The sequence below is a fragment of the Eleutherodactylus coqui genome, chromosome 13, assembly GCF_035609145.1.
Source record: "Eleutherodactylus coqui strain aEleCoq1 chromosome 13, aEleCoq1.hap1, whole genome shotgun sequence".
Taxonomy (NCBI): domain Eukaryota; kingdom Metazoa; phylum Chordata; class Amphibia; order Anura; family Eleutherodactylidae; genus Eleutherodactylus; species Eleutherodactylus coqui.
In genome coordinates, this window is record NC_089849.1 from 74,580,015 (window position 1) to 74,607,661 (window position 27,647).

General features: G+C 44.5%; 1 protein-coding gene across 1 annotated transcript in view; it reads right to left on the reverse strand.

The window, feature by feature from the left end:
• The window catches only part of ANKFN1 (ankyrin repeat and fibronectin type III domain containing 1), a 432,348-nt gene that overhangs the window by 86,629 nt on the left and 318,072 nt on the right, over nt 1–27,647 (reverse strand). Inside the window, exon 14 of the mRNA XM_066586983.1 lies at nt 20,770–20,938. Within this exon, the coding sequence (XP_066443080.1) occupies nt 20,770–20,938 (169 nt within the window). The remainder of the gene's footprint in view (nt 1–20,769; nt 20,939–27,647) is intronic.

Below are 27,647 nucleotides of genomic sequence, written 5' to 3' on the forward strand. Positions count from 1 at the left end.
TATGGTAGCCGTTGCAGTCTTCATGAGGCTCTGGGCTGTTATGATGACCCACGGGCACCCAGTGATTGTGTCCCGCTGAAGCCAATGGGACACTGGTGCTCCCCTACAGATGGCTGTTACAGACATGCAGTCAGGTTTGATCACAGTAGCAAATATTAAACCACTTAAATCAAAGCCAATTCCATTCACCGCAGTTGCCGGTGACTGTCTGCTGTCACCAGGCATGGAGTAGACTTGGCTCCCGCATAGCATATATTTAAGTGACGCGATATAGAAAAAATTAAGGCCTCATGTCCACGGGCTTAAAATCTGCAGCGTTTCTCCCACACGCAGATCCGCACCCCATAGGGATGCATTGGACACCCGCAGGTAGTTAATTACCTGCGGATGTCATTTTTCCCGTCAGGCTTGGATCCGTGTGCGGGAAAAAAAATGGACATGCTCCATTTTCATGCGGGTCTCCCGCGGGGACGGCTCCCGCAGGCTTCTATTGAAGCCTATGGAAGCCGTCCGGATTCGCGGGAGACCCCCACCAGAATTAAACTCACCTCCTCCGGACGATGCGGTTCTTCCCTTTTTCGCGGCCGGATCTTCTTTCTTCAGCCCGGCGGATGTGCCCAGCGCATGCCGAGCACATCCGCCGGGCCAAAGAAAGAAGATCCGGCCGCGAAGGAAGGAAGATCCGCATCGTCCGGAGCAAGTGAGTTTATTCTGATTTTTTGGCCTCATGTCCGCGGGGCAGGACATGAAGAATCCGCGGCGGGCCTGATTTTCCCCATGGACATGAGGCCTAAATGTCCGTTAGATATATATTTTACTGTTCTGAATGCTCAAATGTACCCTGTTAAATTGATGCATGGCCAATAGTACTCTATGTCAAACATGGCATATTTAAAATGTTTTTCTGAATTATTACTTTAATTTCCACTCTCTAGGCTAAAAATAATAAAAGACCCTATAATCACCTCTTCCGGCTCCCCGCAGCTTCAGCCTCGCAGCTACGGTCTTCCTTCTGACAGTGTTTACAGACAGTGGTTAGTCGGTGTATGGGACGTCACAGGCTACTGCAGTCAATCATAGACCTTAGCGTTCAAGTATTGACTTCTATGATTGGCTGCAGGAGTCTGTGACATCCCATTCACAGATTGCCTTTGCAGCTTGTAAACAGACTCGGCAAAGAGTACGGAGGTCTATGGCTGGACATTGGGGGACCTGGAAGAGGTGAGTGTCGGGTCTTTTAATGAGTTTAGCCATGGGGAGGACAAATTAAAAATAATTCAGACAACCCCTTTAAGGGTCTGACAATATGCAGGTAGCAACTGACTGAAATAAATATAACTCATGTTGGATCAATGAGGGTCAGGAGAATAGATCCAGGATCCCCAATCTCCCCCAACTGCACATTCCCGGTGAATTATGGTGTTCAAGCATGAAAAGGCCAAGTGCTCTCCCTTCGGTATTTCGATAATTCTCATACAACGTGTAACCAGCAGCAGTGGTAGATTCAACCGCTGTTCCAGCAGATGGGTGAAGAAAAACATTTCTCGTTGGAACACCCCTTTAATAGCTATAATCCTATGAGTCACATAATAAATCTACAAATTGGTTTACTTCTTTTGCTCAAAAGCATCTAGTGACATAAAACCCTCAAAAACACAAATCAGGGGGCGCAGCAGGCACAGCTTTCATACAAGAATATGGGGCAGGAGGTCACGTCCGAAAGTGCCCTGCTTCTCAAAAAATAAAGGAAGTGCCAGGGCATTGCCTTGGCATCATGTCACCACTGTAGACACCTAGTTCAAATGTAGCCCTTCATGGTGGGGTATGCTTTAGCTTGAAATCTTAGTACCATAAATAATTTAGGAATAGAAACACTACGCCCTAAAAGTTTTTGTTTTTACCACTACAGGCATTATCTTCTATCCACAAAATAGGGTATCAATGTCTGATCATTGGGGGAAGGGGTCAAATGCTGGGATCCCCAGCAAAGCCAAAAAATTGTGCACCTCAAGTTGCCATGTGAATGGAACAGCTGTGTGCATGCTCAGCCGCCACCCAAAGCTCCAAATGATATTGATGCACTTAGCTATCTCTCTCTATCCCATAGAAGCGAATGGAGCCGTGGTCAACCATGCACACTACCACGCCATTTCGGGATCACTGGGAGTCCTAGTGGTAAGACCACCTAATATTTGTGCCCTTTTCTGTTGGAACAAAGAAACACACAGCCATGAGTAGCAAAAACAGAGGAATGACACATGATGGCAGGACTGGACTCACACAGGGTAACCATGGAGACACATAGGTTTGTATAGGAGCTGTATACACAAAACAGTCGAATATTTTTTAATCAAGACTAGTGTTGAGTGAACCGAACGCATCGAACTTTACTGAAAGTCTGCTTTGCATGACACCCGAACCTTCGGTGTTGCGTCCTACTCTTGTGGCTCAGGACTGTTGCCTTGCAGCGCTGGGATCCTCGGTTCAATGGCATTTGTATGATCTCCCTGTGTTTTTTTAATAATTACCTTTATTAAAACTCCATGCAGATGTTGCCATTGGTCAGATTTGAACCTAGGACCCAAGAACTTATCGATGAAGGTTCAGTTTGAACGAATTCGAACCAAATAAAACTTTTTTCAAAAAATGTGGCAAATCAGTCGAATTGAACTTTTCAAAAGTTCCAAAAAAACTTTTCCAATCAAGACTGCAGTATTTGCAAAGTGACTTCATCTTTTAGTTTTAGTTCTATAGGAACCCTAGAAAATAGGTTGCGAAAGTACACATATTGACCATCACACCATATTGTGCAGCTAATGGTTGGTGGAGACGGTCAACAAGTTTCTTCTTAACATCTGTAACTTTTTTTTAGTAATATCAAGAAAATGACATATAAAAAAGACAAACCCGTAGGAAGGCTGTCGGTTGGCTCACTACTGCAAGAAATGAATACCCTTTTCATCAGGGGTTGGAATGCTTCGGATTCCTTCTCCCTGCCGTGTCATTTTCCTATTTGGAAAGTAGCTGCATTCTCATTACAATCATCTAGGTTTATCTGTCAGGGCTCATTACCTGGTGTTCTATGACAGATGTCTTAAGCAAAGATCCTTTGCATCATCCAGGTTTGTGACGACGGCGAGCTGCTATCGGAGAGAACGCGGAGGGCATCTCCATGCACGCACAGTTTCAATTAGCCAAAGGAACATTGTTTTTGAATGACAGAGATGACTTATACAGGATCAGCTCAGTTTACATACACAACTAGCCTATACCTGTATACATGCTGCAAGACTACAGTGGCTCAGTGTATGCACGTCCATTACTTGCCAATATCAGACCTGAAAGGCTAGCTGTTGAGTCTACAAGTCGTAATTATAGAGAATGTGTGGGAAGCATGAGCTATTTTTTGCTGCTTCTGCTGAAATTTAACGGGGCGGCCCAATCCTGCCCTCCCACTACCACCCATAACAACATGTCATTGAAAATAAGCATAGTCTTCTACAGTGCTGCATTTCTTCAAAATAGCCTTGTTTTCATGATTCGTAGTAATTTCTTATTTTTAAAGCCTTAAAATACCTGCATCAGAAATGAAAGTCTTCAGTTTGAGAAAAAGGTTTTCTTCGTAGACATCTTACATCAGACATTTCGCTACACTGTATTCTCTGTTCAACTTTAACATCATTGTTTCATACTGAAAGGAATTATAGTTTGGCAAATGTATTAACGCGTTTTTTAGGCCGGGTTCACGTCTAGGTTGGACGCTCGGTTTTCATCCGGTAAGATTCCAGGCATTTGAGTGCAAATTGAATGCACCCCATTATAGTCAATGGGGTTCATTCGGCGCTGTTTGGTGGCATCATAAGATAGATTCATTCAGCCAGAGGATTCGCCTTTCATGCTTGCTGAATAGAGCGAGAAAATGGAACCCCCACCGCAGATGTGAAAGCAGCCTTACTTTATTGATGCCACTGTGCAGGGAAAAACAGTGAGGGGCGTGCAGCGCTACACCAGAGCTGCAACCCTTTCCTAAGTTGGACGTACACTAATCGTAAAGTGATGATATATCATTGGGGACTCGTGCAAACAAGCATTTTTTTGCAAGCTCGTATGTGCACAAAAAGTAGCACTGCATGGAAGTGCAAAAAAATGCAGGAACGAAGCTCCGTGCCAATTGCTTTCAATGAATAGCTGAGAGCTGCCTCTGATTGGCTGAGCGCTGTGACCAATCACAGGCAGCGCTCAGCTGTTATTCAATGAATGGCTGAGTGCTGCCTGTGATTGGCTGAGCGTTCAGCCAATCAGACACAGCCCTTTCAGTAGGCTGGGATTTTTAAATCCCTGCCTGCTGAAACAGCTTTGGAACACTGCCGGGATGGCACAGACAAGACACGCCAGAGCCCCTGTCACAGTGTTCAGTGATGAGGGGACTCCCCACGGGGAATATTTACGCGCAGCACGGACATTTCCAGCGCGCAGATGTCTTATGTTTTGCAGATGCGCGAAACAGACATGCAAAAAACAGACATGTGAACACACCATTGGAAACGAATGGTTCTAATAGATGCACCGTTTTGTGCACACATACCATGTTTCCCCGATAGTAAGACACCCCCGATTGTAAGACGTATCGGGGGTGTCAGGGGGGTCGGCCAATGTAAGCCGTACCCCGAAAGTAAGACATACCGTAGTGGAGAGAAAAAAAATCATTACTCACCTCCCCCGGCGCTCTGTCGCGCTCCGGCAGGATGTCGCTCGCTCCTCGTCCCTGGCGCAGCATTGCTTTCTGAATGCGGGGCTTGAAATCCCCGCCTCCAGAAAGCTAATACACACGCCGTCAGCCAGTTACAGCCATTCAATGACAGCATTGAATGGCTGTGATTGGCTGAAGGCGCACGTGGCTTCAGCCAATCACACTATTCAATGACATCATTGAATGGCTGTGATTGGCTGAAGGCGCACGTGGCTTCAGCCAATCACACCCATTCAATGATGTCATTGAATAGTGTGATTGGCTGAAGCCACGTGCGCCTTCAGCCAATCACAGCCATTCAATGATGTCATTGAATAGTGTGATTGGCTGAAGCCACGTGTGTTTGAATGGCTGTAACTGGCTGACGGCGTGTGTATTAGCTTTCTGGAGGCGGGGATTTCAAGCCCTGCATTCAGAAAGCAATGCTGCGCCGGGGACGAGGAGCGAGCGACATCCTGCCGGAGCGCGACAGAACGCCGGGGGAGGTGAGTAATGACTTTTTTTTTATTATAAGACATACCCCGAAAGTAAGACATAGTGGGGCTTTTGGGGATAAAAAGAAAGTAAGACACTGTCTTACTTTCGGGGAAACACGGTAGGTGCGCGCAAAACAACGCTCGTCTGAACCAGGCCTTAATGTGTATAATCATAAAAACATCTGTAAAGCCTTAGGTATTTGCACGCACAAAATTTGCATGTGCAACATGCAGGGAATAGAACCCATTTATTTATTTATCTCATTTGCATGCTCTATTTTTTTGCGCACCAAAGGTCCCTATAGAAGTCTACAGGAAGTGCACAAATACGCACTCGGTACTTGCACAGTACGCTGCACAATCCTGTGATGAAAGAACACATCTGGACCTCATTAGGCTAAATAGCCTTTTGAATCACAGCAGGTGATTGGGGGGGAAGGGGAGGGGTCCCGCGCTCATGTGAACATTACCCGCAAGCGCTAAAAGTACAGTAAAATGCGCCAATATGCACTTTTTTTGTTTTCACTGGCAACATGTGGAAAAAAAAACGCAGAGCACCTGCATGTCATGTCCATGTTGGCTGCGTTTTTTTTAAACTCCCGTAGACTTTCATAGGCGATTTTGGTCTGTGAATACGGACCAAAATTGGAAGTGCTGCCTTTTTTATTTTACACGCAGCCTCAGTTCGTGTCGCAGGTAGGTGGCATTGTGAAGCAGATTCAGGATATGATACAGCAGAAGGAGCTACAAAACAATATTTTTTTGCTGACAAAGAAATTAAAATGAGTAATGTTATAATAACAAGTAAGCAGATTAACTTTTAGGAGGGTCTCACATGAATGGATTATAATGGCAGAATCCGCAATCTCCGTCTGCGCCGACTTTCCAGGCTAAACACAAGCCTTGAAAGGCATGAGGTTTTGATTTCTCCTTCACAGTCACGGATATGAACTGCGTATTCCATGAGCGAAAGAAAATTTGAGTCAATAGAGGTGTCCGACCCGCGGCCCATACCCAATTAACAGTGTGTATGGGTTGTGGTAACTGCGTTATTGCTAAGTGACGGCACGGGAAATTCAAACAAAAAACAAACCTTCACTGCGCATGACCACCTGCAAGCCTAGACGGCCATACACAATACAGGTTAGTGCCGTACGCAGAGTGACTGGCCAAGTTCACAGCCGGATACGCTATGGGCCTCCCGCATGTAGAATTTGATTCAGTCGCGTGAGCCTGGCCTTACTTACCTGTCGCTAGCTGCGGCTAACTAAATCCTTGTTTAATAAGAAACAACAATACTTTGTATTTGGCATGAAATAATAATACCACCAGTAAGACAGTATTAGTAATGCTGTAGTTGGGTCAATCCGGTAGAACTGAAATATCACAACGTAATGCACAGTCCGTCCATGAAAAGTTTAACACTTTAGCAGGCCTGAATGTATCATGCCTAGTTTTACTGAGGCCGGCCTCACTTACGACTTTACCCCATGACAGCAGCAGCTCCTCTGCAGGCCGCTGCAACTCTCCAGCAGCAAATCTACTCACTAATATAGTCTCTGCAGTCCATAGTGCAGCAGACATTTCTTTTATAATGCTGACTTCCTCTTACTAGAAAATTTCCAGAGAGCATACTCAGTTGTGTTTGGAGCGGCCATCTTGGTGCCTTTTTTGAAGTCCAGGACACCCTAGGCATTGCAACACCTTCGGTCCTTTCCCAAGCATCAACCCTTTAGGGTGGATTCACACGAGCGTGTATAAGTGCGTGCAGTTGTGTGCAAAGAAACACGCTCCTATTAGAAACATTAGTTCCCTATGGTGTGTTCACATGTCCATGTTTTACAGGCGTGCAAACGCACGTACCTGCAAAACATAGGACATGTTTGCACCATAGGTCTGTGGTGCGTGTCAATATTCGCCAGCGGGGAGACCCCCTTGTCACTGAACACTGTGACAGTATAGAATTCAATGAATGGCCAAGCACTGCCTGTGATTGGCTGAGTGCTGTGACCAATCACAGGCAGCACTCAGCTGTGATTTAATGAATGGCTGAGAGCTGCCTGTGATTGGCTGAGCATTCAGCCAATCAGATACAGCCCTTTAAGCAGGCGGGGATTTGAAATCCCCTCCTGCTGAAAGAGCTTCAGAGCAGTGCAGGGAGAAGACAGGCTAGACGCGCCTGAGCCCCGGCAGCTGAGGAGAGGGGAGTGTAATTTTATTTTATTTTTAACACATTCTATGGATGATTTTCAGGGAAGGGCTTATATTTAAAGCCCTTCCTCAAAAATCCCTGCAGGGCTTGCCGGCAGCCCATTGCTTTCAATTGGACTGCAGATCCCATTGAAAGCAATGGGAGAACATCTCGATCCTCTGCCACAGCTGTCACAGCTGTGACAGCTGTGGCAGGGGATTCTTTATTCCCTGCAAAGATGAAGAAATACTTTGTCACAGCTATCACAGCTGTGGCAGGGGATTCTTTACTCCCCACAGGAAGTCCTCTTGGCACTGATCACTGTGACAGTGCTGTCACAGTGTTCAGTGACAAGGGGACTCCCCGTGGGGAATATTTACATGGCAGTGGCGGAGAGGTGAGTGTGTGTATATATATATATATATATATATATATTTTTTTTTTTACACAAACAGGGATGATTTTCAGGGAAGGGCTTATATTTAAAGCCCTTTCCCGAAAAATCACTGCAGGGGTTGCTGGCAGCCCATTGCTTGCAATGTGGCTGTCGGCAACAACCGCAGCCCTATTGAAGGCAATGGGCATGGACCTGCATTCATGCGTGTTTGTGCACGTACGTGAGTCCGCACTTTTGTGCACACCTATGAACGGCATGCACGCACACTCGTTTGAAGCCACCCTTAGGGGTGAATTCCCTATGTCTGCATGAAAACTGCATGTCTGAGTATACCAATTTACTTTAATGGGTCTGTGTGCTATCTGAATTTAGTCCCCAAAAAATCCGGACGTCACACAGACAGAGTGTGGACGCTTAGAGAATGAGACAAACACCTCAAATTCTAGGCATTACATATAGTACAGTCAGCTGATATAAAATTGGAGCTTAGATCTTATACAATGGTTTCTAACTCTAATTACAGCTCAGAAATCCCAGAGTTAACTAAAGAGGTTGGCGCCTTTTGGGGTCAATTAGGGCAAAAAGTGAATCTCCCCATAAATCACATCATCTTGGCACTGCTGAGATAGCTGCTGACAATCAGCACATGGTGCAGTACACAGCATGTTCCACTAAATTAAAAGTTTAATTAAAAGCAATTAAGTTGGAAAAGTAGGAATATGAGGTAATGTAATTAAACATTTTTGTGTGCAATTTTACAGTCTGGGATAGTTGTTTTGACTATTTGTATTTATGCTTATTGTTAAAGGACCTGGCGCGCCATTCTACAGTAAAGGTACAAAGCTTAACGTAGAGTATTTGCTATAAGTGTCTGATGAACGAATGAGAGTTCAGGCGGAGATGAGATGGTTGTGATTCCAGAAACCAGGCAGAAGTTGGACGCCGACCCAGTTCCATTTCGCATTCAATGGTATCTGCATCCTTAGAACATAGATACAATTAGGACCCTTTGCACCCAACGATTACCATTAAGTTCATTGCGGGATCGATCAAAACTGAACAATAATCATTCAGTGTAAACGCTGCCAGTGACTGAATGATGGACGATAATTTGTTTGCTTATCATCATTTGTTTAGTTTATGCAGGCAAAAAAACAAACAATGATTTTCAGGTGTGAACAGGCAGTTCTTCATCATTGAATGACTGCCTGTTTACGATGACTGCAGTTGGGTGGCTGGAAACGATCTCTGTCTTGCTCCGCCTCCATTCGCTGACCGAGTATTGCTCTCAAGTGAAAGCGCAGGAGTGGTGATCATTGGGAAGACTGTTGAGAGCTTAACCCTTTGCAACCGAATTTTGGATTCAGGGTTTCCTAAGGGCTTTCTCTTTCTGCCATTTTACAATGGCGCCATCTGCTGGCTAGAGCCAGTACTGCAGTATGTGACATGCCGGAGAGGCTTCCGACAACAGAGCGGCCAGTAATATACAGTAAGAATACCCTGCCAGACGTCTTCCGACATCGGAGCTGTACAGGCTTCAATCAGAATGTTGGTAGACGTCAGACAGTGGATTGGAAAGGGTTAAGCATTGGCAATCGTCCTGTGTAAAAGCGACAATAGTGCAGACACATGCAAAAAAGCCCTGGCTGGCTCCCTGCCTCCCTGGTTGGTACCTTCCACATGATGCAGGGGACATAATTTCATTGTTTCTGCTGTTCCACGTAATTTTAATAGTAGATGGTGCAGTAAAATGTAATCATAGGTATTCTCTCGAAGAATTATTGACCTTCCTGGACCTGATAGTTCAATGTTTTGCTCACAGGTGGAATTTAAAGGGGTTGTACCAGAATTACAAGTTATCTAATATGCACAGAATGCTAGATAACTTGCTGATAGGTAGGGGCCTCGCCACTGAGACCCCGACCGATCTTGACAATGGGGATCCTGTGCCCCCTTGTACTCATCACTGTGGAAATACCTCTCTTACCCGCAGTGACATCGTACTAAATGGAGCATTGGCTGAGCATGTGTGGTCGGTGCTCCATTCATTTCAAAGGGGCTGACTGGTTGCTGGTCAGCTATCTCCAGCAGTCCCATTGAAAATAAATGGAGCGCTTGCATGACCATCACTCCATTCAGTTTCCTCCTCACAGGAAGGATGGGGGTTTGTAAGCTTTAAGTGAGAAGAATGGGGGGACACAGGACCCCCCATTCTCAGGACTGGTGAGTGTCTCAGAGGTGAGATCCCTCCAATAAGCAAGTTATTCCCTAACCTTTACATAGGGGATAACTTATAATTTTAGTACAACCCTTAGTTTCTGAGAAGCCTTCCTCTTTTGCTAGAAGATGGTGCAAAAGACAGTAAATCTAACATCAATGCGTTTAAGTGCATGACGGTGTGATCCTCGGAGGGCTCTGACCCCTATCGCACCAGTTTACACTTCACATCATATCAACAAACATGCTTTATCATGTGAACATCCTATAACTCCCATCCGATAAACATTATATAACTCCCATTATCTTACTAAACTCAAACCATCCCACTGCATCATCCCAATTTTTGCATTCCCTGTATCACAGTCCTTGGTGAGTTACTCCTACATCATGCAACTCTCACAGTGCAGTTGCCCATATACTGGTCTGGAGTCTGTCTCTGCCTCTGTGAAGCAGCTCCGGCTGCTGCCACACACACGCCTCTCAAATCTATGGGCCAATATAACCATTGTGACATCTCCTGGGGGTGAGGATTAGTCCTCATGCACAGTCCCAGCACACATAGCTAGTCCTAGTGACTTTCAGGAGAGATATCATAATTAGAGATGAGCGAGTACACCCGCTAAGGACAATTGCTTGAGAAAGCATTGCCCTTAGCGAGTACCTGCCCGCTCGAGACAAAAGGTTCAGGTGCCGGCACGGGGGAGCGGTGAGTAGCGTCAGTCAGCAGGTGGGAGTGGGGAGGAGAAAGGGAGAGAGAGATCTCCCCGCTCTCCCCCGCAGCTCTCTGCCCGCCGCCAGCACCCGACCTTTTGTCTCGAGCGGGCAGGTACTCGCTAAGGGCAATGCTCGCTCGAGCAATTGCCCTTAGCGAGTATACTTGCTCATCACTAATCATAGTCATGTGACCTCTATCTCTGAAGGTTCTTCAACGCATACATAGGCAGGCATGTAAAAAAGGGATTCAACCCCTTACATTTCCCCTTATACATACATGTATTTGAAATAAATAATAAACTGAAATAAAGCAGAAAAAATGGGATCTATCTTTTACCCCATTGATTTCAATAGGGTATCAAATAAGGAAAAACATGGAGAAAATGGAAAGGCTTCAGGTTTTTGGCTTTTTTGGACCGGAAAATAGCACAGTCTACAGCGTTATTTCTGCATAAAGAAAAATGGAAACCTGACAGAATGGGAGCAAATGGAAGCCTTTCCGCTTGCTTTCGATGTTTTGAAATATTTTGGTTGAATACCCTGCCTCCAGCAAGAGAATGCTGTGATTGGCTCAGGTCAACAGACTGAGCCAATCACAGCCAGCATTTGATGAGCCAATCACAGCCATTCTGTTAATGACATCATTGAATGGCTGTGATTGGCTCATTGAGTGATGACTGTGATTGGCTCAATCTGTGGTCCTGAGCCAATCACAGCATTCTCCTGCTGGAGGCAGTGTATTCAACTCACATTACCAGAAAGGGATTGCTCTTTCACGGAAGACTGCTGGACGCCTAAGGACCAGCAGCGAGAGGGACGGGGATGGTGCCTGCGAGGTGAGTCTTTTTTTTTTCATGTAGTGTAGCTAGAGCTTTTTTTCAGGGGAGGACTTGTATTTCAAATCAGGATAGGACTTCTTATCGGGGTAGGTCTTATTTTCGGGAAAACACGTTAGTAGAGGGCGGTCCAGCTGTGTCTGCACTGCTTTCTCTAGTGCAGCAGCAGTTGCCATTATAACACTGTATTAAGTAAGTGTTTGATTTCTATTAATGGTTAACCCTTCTATTTCATTGCTCCCTGTTCTGTCTCCCTGCGCTGGTGTTATAGCTCACCGTTGGTCTCAGCAGCTCTGTCCCCAACGGCACACTGTGAAGGAGAAGCCATTCTATGCTGCGAACGGCTTCTCTCCATCACAGCGCCCATTCCCCGGCTAGACCCGATGCATTGTCTGTGCCTTAGTACATTGAGAGGTGACATATACACCCAATTAATCAGGTGCAGTTTACCAGCTATGGTCTCTTCTTAATGACACCTCTTCCTTCTTGTAGGATGCAATTTCTGGTGTTTTCAACTAACACAGGAATGGTGACACTGTTGAAGCAATAGTCCTCCATCACCTTCTCTACATGCTAGCTGTTGCCTGGACCTTTTGGTCAGAATTGGCATAAGCAATACAGCAATACAGTCTTAGGCCTTAGTCACACGGGCGTTTTTTCACGCGATTTGCGGATCGCATGACGGATGCGCATCCGCAAATCGCGTGACCGGTGCGCGCAAGTTGCCCGAAAATCGCCCGAAAATCTGCTCCTAGCCGCGTTTCATTAGAAACGGGCCCGAGCTGTCCAGCGCATTGCATTCAATGGAGACGGCAATAGAGCCGGCTCCATTTAAAGCAATGCGCTGCGGGCGAGCCCGGGATGAATTGTCGGGAAGGGCTTAAATATATAAGCCCTTCCCTGCAATTCATCCTAAAATGTGTAAAAATAAAAAATATATATATACTCACCTTCTCCCGGCAGCCGGAGCTCCGCGCGGCCGTCCTGCAGTGGGTGTGAAGGGGGTGTGAGTCAGACCTGCCCCCTGATTGGCTCAGCGCTGAGCCAATCAGAGGCATGTCTCACTCACACCCATTCATGAATTCATGAATGGATGTGAGTCAGACCTGCGCCTGATTGGCTCAGCGCTGAGAGGCAGCAGTCACTCACCCATTCATGAATTCATGAATGGGTGTGTGAGTGAAACCTGCCTCTGATTGGTCAGGGCTGTGACCAATCAGAGGCAGATCATTCAGCAGGCGGGGATTTTAAAGCCCCGCCGGCTGAATAGTGCCGAGAAGCAGTTCAGAAGAACTGACAGCGGCCGCGGCTGGACTCCGGCTGCAGCGGAAAGGTGAGTATACAATTTTTCTTATTTTAACACATTTTAGGATGAATTGCAGGGAAGGGCTTATATATTTAACCCCTTCCCGACAAATCACCCCGCGCACGCCGGCAGCCCATTGCTTTCAATGGGCAAACATCGTTCTTCTCTGCCACAGCTGTTACAGCTGTGGTAGAGAAGAATGATTTGTCTAGTATATGTTCTCAATGGGGTCGGCGCTGCTGCCGCCGGCCCCATTGAGCGCATATACAGAAGAGAACAGGAATCGCAGATCGCAGATAGGTGCGATCTGCGATTTCTGTTCTATAATTTATCGGACGAGCGCATAAAAAGCGCTCATGTGTCCGATACCATTGCAAAGCAATGGTTTTATAAAATCGCCGGACGCATGCGCATGTGCAAATCGCGGCTAAAAACGCCCGTCTGACTAAGGCCTTAAGCATTGCAGCAGCTCACAATTAAAGGCACATTAATATTTTTCTGTACTGCATTAAAACACAACATAATACTACAATTTTGTAAGGGGTGAATATGGTGCTTGTAGTTCACCCCCTTACATGTATAGCCACCTCTTGGCAGTTTGAGGCCAGTTTTCTAAAGACAAGCATAAGATATTACCTGATTTCTATCTATCTGTCTGACAATATAGTACTGTACAAAGGTTTTCAGCAAGTATGGGAAAATGCTGCAAAGTAAGAATGCTTTCCAGCGTACAAAATGTTGTAGTTTAGTTTCTTCAATTAACAAAATGTAAAGTGAATGAACAAAAGAGAAATCTAAATCAAATATTTATTTGGTGTGATCACCCTTTACCTTCACAACAGCATCAATTCTTCTTGGGACACTTGCACATAGTTTTTAAAGGACCTCGTCAGGGAGGTTGTTCCAAACATCTTGGAAAACCAACCCCAGATCTTCTGTGGATGTTGGCTTGCTCAAATCCTTTTGTCTCTTCATATAATCCCAGACAGACTGGATGATGAGATCAGGGCTCTGTGGGGCCATGTCATCACTTCCAGAACTCCTTGTTCTTCATTGGCTGTATGTTTGCGGTCATTGTCCTGCTGCAGAGTAAATTTGGAGCCAGACACCTCCCTGATGGAGCTGAATGATTAAGTATCTGCCTTTATCTCTCAGCATTGAGGACGTCATTAATCCTGACCAAATCCCCATCTTCATCAAACTTATAAGAAACCTCCACCATAGTTCACTGCTGCCTGCAGACACTCATTATTGTCCCGCTCTCCAGTCCTTCAGTGAACAAGCCGTTTTCTGTTACAGACAAATATTTCACATTTTGACTCATCAGTCTAGAGCAGCTGCTGCCATTTTCTGCACCCCAATTCCTATGTTTTCATGCATAGTTGAGTCACTTGGCCTCATTTCTATGTCGAAGGCTTTTAGGCCACAATTCTTCTATGAAGACCACTTCTGGCCAGATTTTCTGACTAGTAGATGGGTGTACCTGGGTGGGTCCCACAGGTTACTACCAGTTCTGATCTGATGGCACTGCTGGACATCTTCTGATTTTGAAGGGAAGTAAGCATGATGTGTCTGTCATCTTCTGCACTAAGTTTCCTTGGCCGATAATTGCGTCTATGGGCTTCAATGTTGCCAATTTCTTTGTCCTTCTTCCAAAGAACAGCACATCCTGAAACCCTAGTCTGCATTGCAATCTCCTGACAAAGCTGAACATAGCGAAACGCGCAGGTAGGCCTGTTTCACATCCAAGGAATCCCCTGCTGCAGCTGTCACAGCCGCAGCAGGGGATAGCAAGCCGCAAACTTTACGCACGCATAAACACTGCCAAGTGCATTTTTCTCAGCGTGATGCCCGCTTCGGTCACGCAAACTTTTTGTGCGTTTGCGTTCTGCGCACAAAAATTTGCACGTTAAAATGCCCATCTGACTGAGTCCTTAGATTTCTCTTTTGTTTATTTACTTTGCATTTGTTAATTGACAAAAAATAAACTGTTGATACTTTTATCATTTAAAGCGTTCTTACTTTGCAGCACTTTTCCCACCTTTGCCTAAAACTTTTGCTCAGTACTTTATATACCTATTCACTAGCTGCTGCAGAACTTCTTCCATCTTTTATATCTCCTTTATAAAGAAAAATAGAAGATGGAAGAAGTTCTGCAGCAACTAGTGAATGCTAATGTATGATACTCCAACAAATCCCACATCTCCTGCAGAACTTGTCATGCAGACTGGGATGTTGCACTCATGTTTCAGTTGTCCATAGACATTGCACATTAGTCCCATCTACTTGTACATTAAAATACAAACTGTGGCTTGTTCCATTGGATGCTTTATGAATGTGTGTAAAGCATTCTGTACCTTGTGAGACATTGGCATGGACGTCACGGACAAAGCTCCTATGGCTACAACTAGTGATACATTATATCAGGTAACGCTGCATAGTGAAGACGAACAATCTCATTAACTATTAGCTACTACCAGCTTGTGTCTTGGAGGGTTAATATCAGCCAGTGTGTTTTTGCAGCAACCTTATAAGTGCTGGGCAGGTCAGGACAGCTGGCGTGTGACATATCACGAGGGGACTACAATCCTGGTTCCATCCTGGCTGGCTCCATACCCCCTCAGGCATGTCACATTATCTCACTCCTGTGAACTGATATTTCTCCCTTGTCCGACATGACATAGTCCTACTGTCAAACAAGTGATATTACAGTTGCACATATATACCCAGGGGTGCGATCGGCTAAACTGGATAAACGGTAAGACAATTTTCCTAGAGGAATGAAAATGCCAAATATAGGTATGTATATATATATATATATATATATATATATATATATATATATATATATATATATATATATATATTACAGGGACATAGGCACCATAATCAGATTATACAAGAGTTTCATTATTAGGGTTTAGCAGCATTGATGTCAGCAAATGTAATAGTTCGCCTCCACGGCCATCACAGGAATTCTCAATAGTTTAATCAGTAACGTTATACATAACCTTGAGAAAGTCAATGCAATGAACACTTATTATTATTGACCTGAGAAGGACCAAGCACCGTAAGTATATGGCGTTTGGTCCTGGGCTTGAATTCCACATCATAGTTAAGATACGGCGGGGATTAAAGCTCCTGATTTTAACTACTTTTGCCTTCTCTTTTGTAGGCTACATGCAGCTCAATGAGTGCTGTGTAGAGAATAGAGAAAGCGGAAGTTCAGCTTCTGCTATTTGGCTAGGCGATCACGTGATCACTGAGTGTCCCCTGCTATGGCCGAGCTGCAGGGTCTTAGCAGACCCAGATTATCTCTGCCAGTGACTATTATTACTGCAGGGGGATGTTTTGCCCTGTAACTGGGGATCCTATTGATACTTCTCTTATGGATGCCCGAGTTAAGGGCCATTTAGACCCAACGATTCTCATTCAAATTTCGCTCAAAGCCATCTTTTGAGCGAGAATTGTTAGGTCTAAATGCGTGGCCGTCGTGCAGTTTTCATTAACGATTCGCTCATCGTTGTCTTTCAGCTAGCTGAAAGACATTGATGAGTCTTATCAGGATTTTCAACTGGTATCCCACTCAGAGACCACAGCAGAAGTATGCAGAAGACAGCGCTCGAGCTGTCTTCTGCATACCCCGCTCGGAGCACTCAGCTGTATACCAGATAAGCGCTCCATGAACACAGCAGGGGTATGCAGAAGACAGCAGTCCAGCTGTCTTCTGCATACAGCATGAGACTTAACATACATAATATGCTCGGGTCCTCGTGATTCGAGTCAAGCTTTTCGTAAAATTCGAGAGCTCTGCTCGAGTAATGAACCCCATTGACCGCAATGGGAGACTCGAGCATTTTTATATGTGGGACGCCGGGTGCCGAGCTTTTTTTTTCTCTCTCTCTCGCCACAAACTACCATTGATGTGCGCAGCGTCTCAGCGGGGAGGGGTCAAATCTGACACCTCAGCGACGGGGAGGGGCCAAAACTGGGGCGGAGTCGAAAAACACGGCCTGATGCTCGCTCGAGTAGCGAGCACCATCGAGTATGCTAATACTCGAACAAGCATCAAGCTCAGAAGAGTACGTTCGCTCAACTCTACTTTCTACCTATAGTATTACATTTGTGAATTGTTATGCAATCAATTTTCCTATATGATGCAACTTCACAATGATTTAGGACATCAGCGGGGAAATCATGTTCCTGCACACTGCAGTCTCAGGATATAAGGATGCATACACACAAGGGTGGCCCAAAAAAACTCACCTGTTAACTACCAAGCAAGACACCCTCTAATTTTTTCCCTTTGATAAACCTTTGCAGTTGCCCAGAGTTAACGCGGCCCTTCATAAATATGAATGTAGTTGTCTTGTGCATTTGTGTTGTCAGTGTCTTCTATGTTGCATGAATTTGATGTGTATTGCACCTCTGCAGCACTGAATGGGTTAACCTCTGGGTTATGTCTGAAAAATGTATCTTGTTGTGTGTCATTGGATCTTTCCGGTGTGAAGATAGCCTTAGGTCTAGTGTCTGGCTGTTCTGTAATCCGCCAGTGTCAGACTAGCTGACCAATACAATGAAATTACACGTGGATGTGCACTTGTTTTGTATAAATGAAGGGTGAGCCCACAGAATCATTTCCTCCACTGGGCCTACGGAATGCCAATCCAATGTAGCCACTGGGCCTAACATTCCCAAAGGTTAGTCCATTAAAGTTAAAGGTGTTATCCCGTATTTAGATATTGATGACCTTTCCTTAGGATAGGTCATCAATATCAGATTTGTGGGTTTACTGAATCCTGACACCCCTCCGAATCAGTTATTAGAAGGGGTCGCAACTCTCGAGTAAGCTCTTCATTATAAGCCAGACATTTTCTAGTAGTTGTGCCTGATATTGTAGCTCAATTCCATTCAATTGAATAGGACTGAATGGTAGAAGGACCATGTAACTGATGGATGAAATGTCACAGACTAAGGAAGAGGCCACAGATATTGCCGAATGTTGAAACCTCTTCACATAGCTGATCGTCAGAGGTTCGGGGAGTCAGACCCTCACTGATCTAATATCAATGATTTATCCTAAGGATAGGTCATTAATATCTAAAGGTCCTTTAACAAGGGCAGATAATTCTGTGCCAATGACTACTGACTGACAATAAGCTTGCCAGCCAGCTCTAGTTTCCACCATGTTCATGGGCTCACTATATGCTCTATGGGGACGACTAATATTAACATGATCGTTTGTCCTCAGACGGCTGTCACTTGTCAGCTGCACGTCTCCCCGTTTACATGGTTGGTGTCAGGGGCGTAGCTAAAGGCTCAGGGGCCCTGATGCAAAATGTGAGCCGGGGGCCCCCCTCTATCTGTATCTGTACCCGTACCCATACCTAAACCATGCTGCACAGAGACATAACTTGAAGCTCCTGGGCCCCAATGCAAACCCTGTAACAGGGCCTCCAATTATAATGCTTTATTCATAGCACTGGGCTCCCTATATGGAGAAGAGAGGCCTTATGGGCCCCCCAAGGCTCCTGGGCCCGGGTGCAACCGCATCCCATGCATCCTCTATAGTTACGCCCCTGGTTGGTGTGTATCCCACCAGCGAGCATTTTTATGCTCACCTAAAAGACACACACAAACGATTGTTCAGCAACTGATTGTCCGTCCTTTCACATGACCTGACTGTTCAAAGGAATATTTTAGCCCGATGATCAGCTCGTGTTAAAGGACCTTAAGCCCAGGAAAACCCCTTTAATGCAAGTGAAACAGCAATGTGGGCCAAAGAAAGCAAACCTAATGTACAGCCTGTCTCAAGTCTCTGCAGAATAGCGATATTATGATCATTAACTGTATGATAATATGACGATTCCAGCTTTAATTATCCGCATAGCATTCCAAATACATCTACTAGTATTTTAAAAACAGCATTATTTAACAGGATGCATTTCTTTTACTCACTCATATTTTTGGAGTGCACTTGGTAATTACTTGAGACATTTGGAGGCTTCCTAATTATTAGGACTCGCAATGTCTTAAAGAGGCCATGAAACTGTAATGCAGCTATGAATGAATGCAAATACTGAAAATATTGTATATTGAGATACACACAGCATAGAAAGGTTACTATAAATGTGACACATTGTGTTTATAGCCTACAACTATTTAAATGATGTCTAGTAGATATAATTTGCAAAGACGATATAATCAGCTTAATACAATGGATTCACACAAACACACACATATACATATATATTGTTAATTATTAGGAAATTGTAGCACTAATTATAGCTTTGTTACATGCCAGTCACACACACAGCTCTGCTACATGCAAGTCACACACACACAACCTTGTTACATGCATGCCACACACACAGATCAGCTACATGCACGTCACGCACATACAGGTGTGTTACATGCATTCCACACGCACAGCTCTGCTACATGCATGTCATACACACACAGCTCTGCTACATGCATGTCACACACACAGCTTTGCTCCATGCATGTTACACACACACAGCTCTGCTACATGCATGTCACACACACAGCTCGGCTACATGAACATTACACACCCACAACTCGGCTACATGCACGTCACACACAGCTCTGCTACATGCACGTCACACACACACAGCTCTGCTACATGCAAGTCACACACACAGCCCTGCTACATGCAAGTCACACACACACAGCCCTGCTACACGCACGTCACACACACATACAGCTATGCTACATGTACATCACATACAGCTCTGCCACATACATTTTTCATCCCGTACAACAGGGATCACAACCAGCATAGCAGAGTCCTGCACTCACTGATCACCCCTGGTCATATGACCCTGGACTCCTCCCACGCAGGTGACTAATCACATGATGGTGACATCATCACAGGTGCTGTAAGCACACAGCTGCTGTCTGGCTCTGCAGTTTTTAATAAAGTGAAGGAACTGTGATGACGTCAACATTATGTGACCAGGGGGTGGAGCTCAGAGCCCTGGTGACTGATCCCATGATGGTGGCATCTTCACATGTAACTCACAGAGTCCTCACTTACAAACAGGTGGCCTTCGTATTCCATAGCAACTGAGGCCACGGGGGTTTGAAGGGAATGTAGTGTGCCCGTAATCTGCACAGAGATGAAAGACCTGTGATGACATCACCATCATGCGATCAGGGGCAGAGCATGTAACGCACCTGTAATAATGTCACCGTCATATGACTGATCACATGACGGTGACATTATCACAGGTCCTCTAAGCACACGGCTGCTGTCAGGCTCTGCATGTTTTATGACCTTTGATGATGTCACCATCAGGTGATCAGGAGCGGAGCGTGTAACTCACGCATGTAACTCACGGACAGGTAGTCGTTAGTATTTTGATACACACACACACACACATTATATATATATATATATATATATATATATATATATATATACACATATATATATATATATATATATACACAAAAACACTCATACACACACATATATATATATATATATATATATATACCCACGCACACACACATATATATATATACACACACACACATATATATATATATACACTATTTTAAAAAATGTATATAATTTCACATTAATGATTTGGTATATACATATTTCGACAATTCACAAAAGGTAAAACAGTCTATCTTCCCCTGTGACGCTGTTGCTGAGTCAAAACACAATGCTTGTGTGTATGTGACCACAAAGTAACACTGTGTGCAGCCCATAGAGATCACACCAGAGATTTGTGGCCATCCTGTGATTTATGGAGCCACCACTGGCAAAGAAAGCATGCTATGATAGATAGATTATTTAATGTACAGGTTAGCACTAATATGTCTAGGCATAGAAAACAAGCTTGTGTACCTAGCTCAAACATTTGAAGGGGGAGGTTAAGGAATCCTGAGTGTGGGGTGTAAGGATTACTCTGTCCTGGGGCACTGCAGACATCGTCTGAGGCAGGGAGCAGAAGAAGAAAGGAGACATTGTGACCCAGCTCCAACACCTCTTGTATATACAGACGGAAGTGCTTGGCCTGCAGTGGGACACAGAGAGAGAACAAGGGTTACAATATATAAACACCAGCGACAAGCGACAATCAGGTAAACAAGTAAAAATAACACTCAACAAAGACTCATTGCATAGTAAGTCGGGGAATGAATACGTTCTCAATCTCCCACTGTCCTCCACTTGACGAGGCTTTACCTGAGCGGGATCTAAAGTCACCACAAATAACATCATTTTATTCATTTTAGTCTTAGCCTCTACTCAGAAGTAAAGCAGAACAATCACATTATTCACATAAGGAACAGTCTGAAAGGCGAAACCTCATACTGTAATCAGCTGAGCCAAAATGGCCTCATTGTATTTATTCTGTAGCCACGTGCTGCGACCAGCTGCTATCCAGTGGTTAAAGGGGAGTTTTGCTCGATACGAGGAAAATCAGAGCATTGACTGCCACATATAAAAACTGTGATCAGGGAATGGAGTATTACCATGTGGCTTTTTTAACAGAAGTCATTCTGGGATCGTGTTCTTGTTTGAAACACTGCAATCACCTTCCCCTTTATTACGCGTTTGAGGCAATTTTCTATCTTTGATCCAGGTTACTAAATAATACCACCCGCAATTAGACACATCACTCGGGCACCAACTAACTTATTAGAGCAGAACAGTGTTTTATGGTCCTTTTACACGGACCAATTATCAGGCTGAGTGTTCATCTAAAAAATGCTTGTTCACCGACAATTGGGCCATGTAAAGGAACCAACAATCAGCCAACAGATGAGCAAATGCTCACTTGTTGGCTGATTGGCGTGTTTATGACTGCACACCCTCCTGTATAAATATGAGAAAGTGCAGCCAATCAACAAGAGCTGTATGGGGACAAACGATCACAGTAACGATTGGTCTTGTGATTTAGCAGATAATTTGCCCATGTACACAGAGGTAATGACTGCTGGCCCATATGCTCATTGTCAGTCAGTGGTCGAGAGCACAAGCAGATTATCTGGCCATGTAAAAGGACCTTTACCCCTCACTCCCAGACACTATCTCGTGGTTAGGTGATAAAATATGATTGTTGGTTGGGTGTCTTTTAGAGATGAGCGAGTATACTGGCTAAGGCACATTACTCTAGCATGTAGTGCCTTAGTCGTGTATCTCCCCGCTCGTCTCTAAAGATTCGGGGGCCGGTGGGGGAGAGCAGGGAGGAATGGAGGGGAGATCTCTCTCTCCCCCTCCCCCCCCCCCCGCTCCCCCTGCTCCGCGGCGCAACTCACCTGTCAGCGGCGCCGGCCCCTGAATCTTTAGAGACGAGCGGGGAGATACTCGGCTAAGGCGCTACTCGATCGAGTAATGTGCCTTAGCGAGTATACTTGCTCATCTCTAGTGTCTTTCTTTAAGTTAGGCTTTAAGGCCCTTTTAGACCAGCTGATTTATTGTTTAAACAAGCAAATAACGCCATTATTGATATAAGTTGACCTCTAGTGTTGTGCGAACCACACCAGTAGAATCCTATCGAACTTTGCTAAGAGTTCAGTTGAGCACAGCAAAGTTCTACTACTTCAGTCCTAGACACAGGTTTATATAACATTGTATAAGAGCTATAAAAGCCCTGTATAACACTTGGGCTTTTGTGGCTCTTAGGGTGACTTGATACGAGCGTTTTTGTGCAAACTAAATTTACGCATGCGATAAGCAGAGAATAGAATCCATTGATTTCAATGGGTTGGTACACATTTTCGTATTTTGCGTGCACAAGAAAATAGAACATGCTGTATTTTTCTGCACTTTTGCACACCAAAGGTCCCTATAGAAGTTTACGAGGGGTGCGCAAATGCACACAATACGCAAGGCGATGCGTGAAACACTGCGTAATTCTGATGAAAAAAGAACACATCTGAAACTCATTAGACTAAATAGCCATTGAAATCGGGGCGTGTTTGTATGCCGCTAGCGAATGCATATGCCCTGCGGGTGCAAAAGGAGCAGTAAAATATGCAAAAAAAGCCTCATGCATAGCAAATATGTTGCAGTGAGGCACTCGCAAATGCGCATACGCTTGTGGGAAGCCGCCCTTTAGATAGTGTCATACACCTGTTTTAAGGGTTCTGGCGATATTCCGATTCAGTTCAAACTAACTTGGATCAAACAAAACTTTTTGCAAAAGTTCAGCGAACCGGTTAAACCAAACTTTTCAAAAGTTTTCAAAATTATGTAACATGATGTTCTGCAGCAGCTGGGGCACAGTATCATATAATTTATACTACAGATGCTGAATAATACAACTTTTTAAAGAGGGATTACTTCATTTCAGTTAGTATGGGCAAGGAACTTCCTGCAAATGACAACCAGCTCAAGTGATGAGCAATGTGTATGGAGGGCAGTTCATTAGTGTATGATCACCCGGCTCTGACATCAGAATATAATGTTTATACAGATATTAAAATAATGTTATGTTTAATACGACGGATTCTGTAAAATTCTTATTTTATTACGTATAGATCTCTCTTTGGCGGTGGTATCTAAAGTTTCTCCGGTCAGCCCTAATGGATAGCCATTAGCGAGGCTGCTCATATTAGCAAAACAGTGCAGAATTCTCATCTGCTTGGCCTAAGAGTCTATGGCCGGGGGCTATAGGACCGGCCCATTGAGCCATAATAAAAATATTTCATCTTGATAAATACCCTTACACACAGTGCTCCTATTTATGTACACGTAGGTGCCTTGTGTTTTTACTCGGAGACATTGCTGTCACTTTTGAGACGTCCACAGATTAATGACCGCCTTTATATATACAATGGAGCTGCAATTAACTCAGGGGACACAGCTTGTGTCCTACTTATGTATTTTATGTTGTTTTTAATAAAAGCAGTTTTATGGGTGGTGGAAATAAATGCACAGAGGAATCCAAGTGATCTTAGGGTTTGAGTTTCACGATAGACATTTTCAGAGACCACCCGAAAGTTGTTATTATTTTTCATACTTAACTGACTTTCAAAATATATTACTGTAAGTCCTATAAAAATAAATCAACAAGCAGTAGTTGAGTAAAGTAAGCGAGAATACGGGCACCCCGTGTAACGTTAGACACACGCGACCATATCAATAATTAATCTTCATTCGTGTAACCATAAAGATGATGTAATTGAACAAAGAAGGGAAAAAAAAGGCAAAAAACAAAATGATGTTCTGATTAGAGTTGAGCGAATATACTCTGCCGACCTTGATGCTCGTTCGAGTATTAGCGTACTCGATGGTGCTCATTATTCGAACTAGCATCAAGCCGTGTTCGACCCTGCCCCAGTTTTTGGCTCCTCCCCGCTGTGACGTGCCTCAATGGCGGGTCAATGGCAAATTTTTTTGTCTGGCAGGCAGGAGAGAAAGGGAGAGAGAGAGGGAGGGAGGGGGAAGGGGGGAGAAACCTAGAAGAAAAAGAAAAAACTTTACCCAGCATCCCACATACAAAAATGCTCGAGTCTCCCAGTCAATGGGGTTCGTTACTCGAGTAGAGCTCTCGAATAACGCGGACCCAAGCATTTAGGTGCTCGCTCATCTCTAGTTCTGATTTATTTAACATTTATCACTATCTAAGGTATCTTTCATACCAGCTTTATGGGTTCCGTTTTCCGGCTCTGTTGTAAGAGCTGGAAAATAGAATCTACTAGAAATATGGATCTGTGTTATGAAGGAACTGAAGGATATGGAATGGGACTCATTGGCTATAATGGGATCCATTTGGTTTCTGTCTGGCATTTTCCCAGATCAAATGGCTATTTTGTCTGGGATTTTTATGGAAATCAGCTACGAGGCTCTAAGTGGAACCTCCAATGCTGATGTGAATGAAGCCTTAAAGACCTAAAAAAGGAATTGGTTGCAAATGATTAGAACATTAGATAACCACACATTGTATGACCAACTGAATCTACTGAAATTGGCAGATTTGGCCGATATACATCTAATGTGTAAGGCCAATTAGAACATCATTAGAGAGGATCTTGAAGGAACCTAACTGATTTAACCCTAAAGCTGGCCTAAAGAGAGTTGTTGGCCAAGAGCTCTTTCGACTCAGTCAAGCATAAATGACTAGAGGAGAGTAAGTTGCCACCAGGGCCCTTTTACACAAGAGGATTGTTGGGCGCAGAAGTACCCAATAGTCATCCCAGCAATAATCACTCCTGTGCTTTCACACAGGATCAAGCATTGCTCAGTGAATGGAGGCAGAGCGGGCTGGAGATCGCTCCGGCTGCCCGTCTTCATTCACAGTAAACAGGTAGTTATCCATAGATGAATGACTGCCTGTTTACACGGCCGGTCGTCGTTCAATTTGTATGCCTGCAGAAACTGAACAACGAATGATGAGCAAACAAATTATCACTCGCCATTCAGTCGCTGCAAGCATTCACAGCACGAACAACTATCGTTCAATTTCCCACGATCAAGAGGGAATCTGAACGATTATTGGCTTGTGTAAAAGGGCTCTAAGTTTAAATCCCACAGCTGGATTCTGATGGCCTCTAATATTTGCTATTGGAGGAGGATCAGAAGGCTTCAAACACATTAGATGACCAACTGAATCTACTGAAATTGGCAGATTTGGCCGATATATATGTAATGTGTAAGGCCAACTAGTGCCACGGTGTCTAGAAACAAAGTGCTCTCTGAAGCCTTCAGAAAGGAGGTTGAAGATTCCTAGGAGTCTGGAAGAGAATTTAAAAGATCTCCAAACAAATGGACCTCAATTATTACACTGTCCAAAAGATTATATACAAGTGCAGACTTCAAACAAATACCAATTTGTTGAAGTTAAGCGGTCCAGCACATTCATTTGGGAGCAGAATACAAAATGCTGAAAAGAAGTCTCTAGGAGCACTGGATTTACATTATGGAGCCCAGATAGCTGCCAATCCAGTAATATTCAAGCCTGAGAGTCATTTGGTATTTGAGAGAAAGTAAATGTGGGCTTTCATCTCAGGTACTTTTAATATTTTTACCCATTTCTTGGACATGTTTTGCTACTGATAGGTTTGACACCATAGGGGTAGCGTCAGGGGTTGCTGGGGTCGCTGTGGCGATCCGGCCCCTGCGCTCAGGGGGCGCCGAGGCCGCCCTCCGCCATACCCATCTGCACATTCAGTGCATTAATGGCTGCCAGTTCTGTGTGCAGCAAGATTCCCATCACGCTGCAGGCAGAACGGCCAGCCTGAGTGGAAGCAAGGCAGAGCAGGGAGGAAGAGGAGGGAAGAAGTCACATGGGCCGGCAGGGCACTGTGATCATGTGCTGCCCCCCTGCTTCCTGCTGAACGGGAAGCTGCAGGGACATGGAGAAGTCATCTGGCCCCGGGGTAGGTGAATATATGTGTATGTGTGTGTGTCTGTCCTTCTCCTCTAGCTCTTTAGTAGAAGTGAATAAGCTCCAAACAGAATAAATCGGCACAGTTATTTAGCCAATAAGAGTCTACTGCTTTACCAAACACCTCAGCCAAGAATAAATACACTTTCATTATGGCTGACGAAGAGAAACACCTCCCTGTTGGCCAATCAGTCCAATCTCATATCTATCTATCTATCTATCTATCTATCTATCTATCTATCTATCTATCTATCTATCTATCTATCTATCTATCTATCTATCGATGGTATAGGTTATACATCTCCCTGGATTTACTGCATATAATATCACACTTTACACACAATTAAAAAAATGCATCTAAACCACATGCAGTTTTTAATTATGCAGCTCCTTAATACCGTACGCGGTCTGTAAATACTGCATACAGGCTTTTTATGTGTTTTCCTTTATAAAGTACAACATAAACATGACCCCCCTAAGGCCGCTCTCACACGTGTTCAGAAAACGCAGCTTGTAATCGTGGCATTTTTACCGGAATTTCGAGCAGCGTGTTTGAACACCGGTTACAGCGTGTGACAGCGCTTTTTAATGCACCCCATCATTGTGAGGAGGTGTGTTAAAAAACATGAAAACGCAAAAATAGAGCAGACAGCTCTCGAAAATCACAGCGTTAGGAACATCATGTTCGAGTGCAGGTTTGAGTAAGCTCATTAAAATCTATGGGAGTGTTGTACCGTGGTTAGTACGGCACTCGGGACACCGCGCTAATAGCGGTAAGAAGCAGTGTGTGTGGGAGCGGCCTGTGGGGCTACAAACAAATTTTCATGTTCAGGAAATGCATCATGTTTGGAAAGATTACGCCAAGGGGGAGATCATGTATGCAGCACGATCTTGGTATGGGTACGGGGGCGTGTGGGGTGGAGGCCCAAGGGGGGGGGGGGGGGGGGGGGAGCTGAACTTTTGCACCCAGGCCCCTGAACCCTTAGGTACGCCCCTGTTTGACACCCAGAGGAGATGTACAAATTAAATCTGCATAAAACATGATTCAGGAAGAAACCTTCATGTCAATAGGCAGATTTGGATCCACCTTGGCAATCAGTAATTTGGTTTAGGGCTAGATCTGGAGGCAACACTTGGGGAACCCTGGTTTTTACCATTGACCCCTCCAATTGGGATTTGGTGTTTGTTGCAAGGTCCTCAAGTCATTACTCGTAAAAGCCGTCTCAGTGGTATAGCTGCTGATGCTACACAAGGCCAAGGCACAGTACTTGAATGCGTGAATTACCAGAATACAAGCCAAGGTCAGGGCTTGCAACATACAGTGCTTTAATATAGATAGCAGCCAATAGATCAGGGCCTGGCAGAACAGGTGTATTATGGTAATATGGTC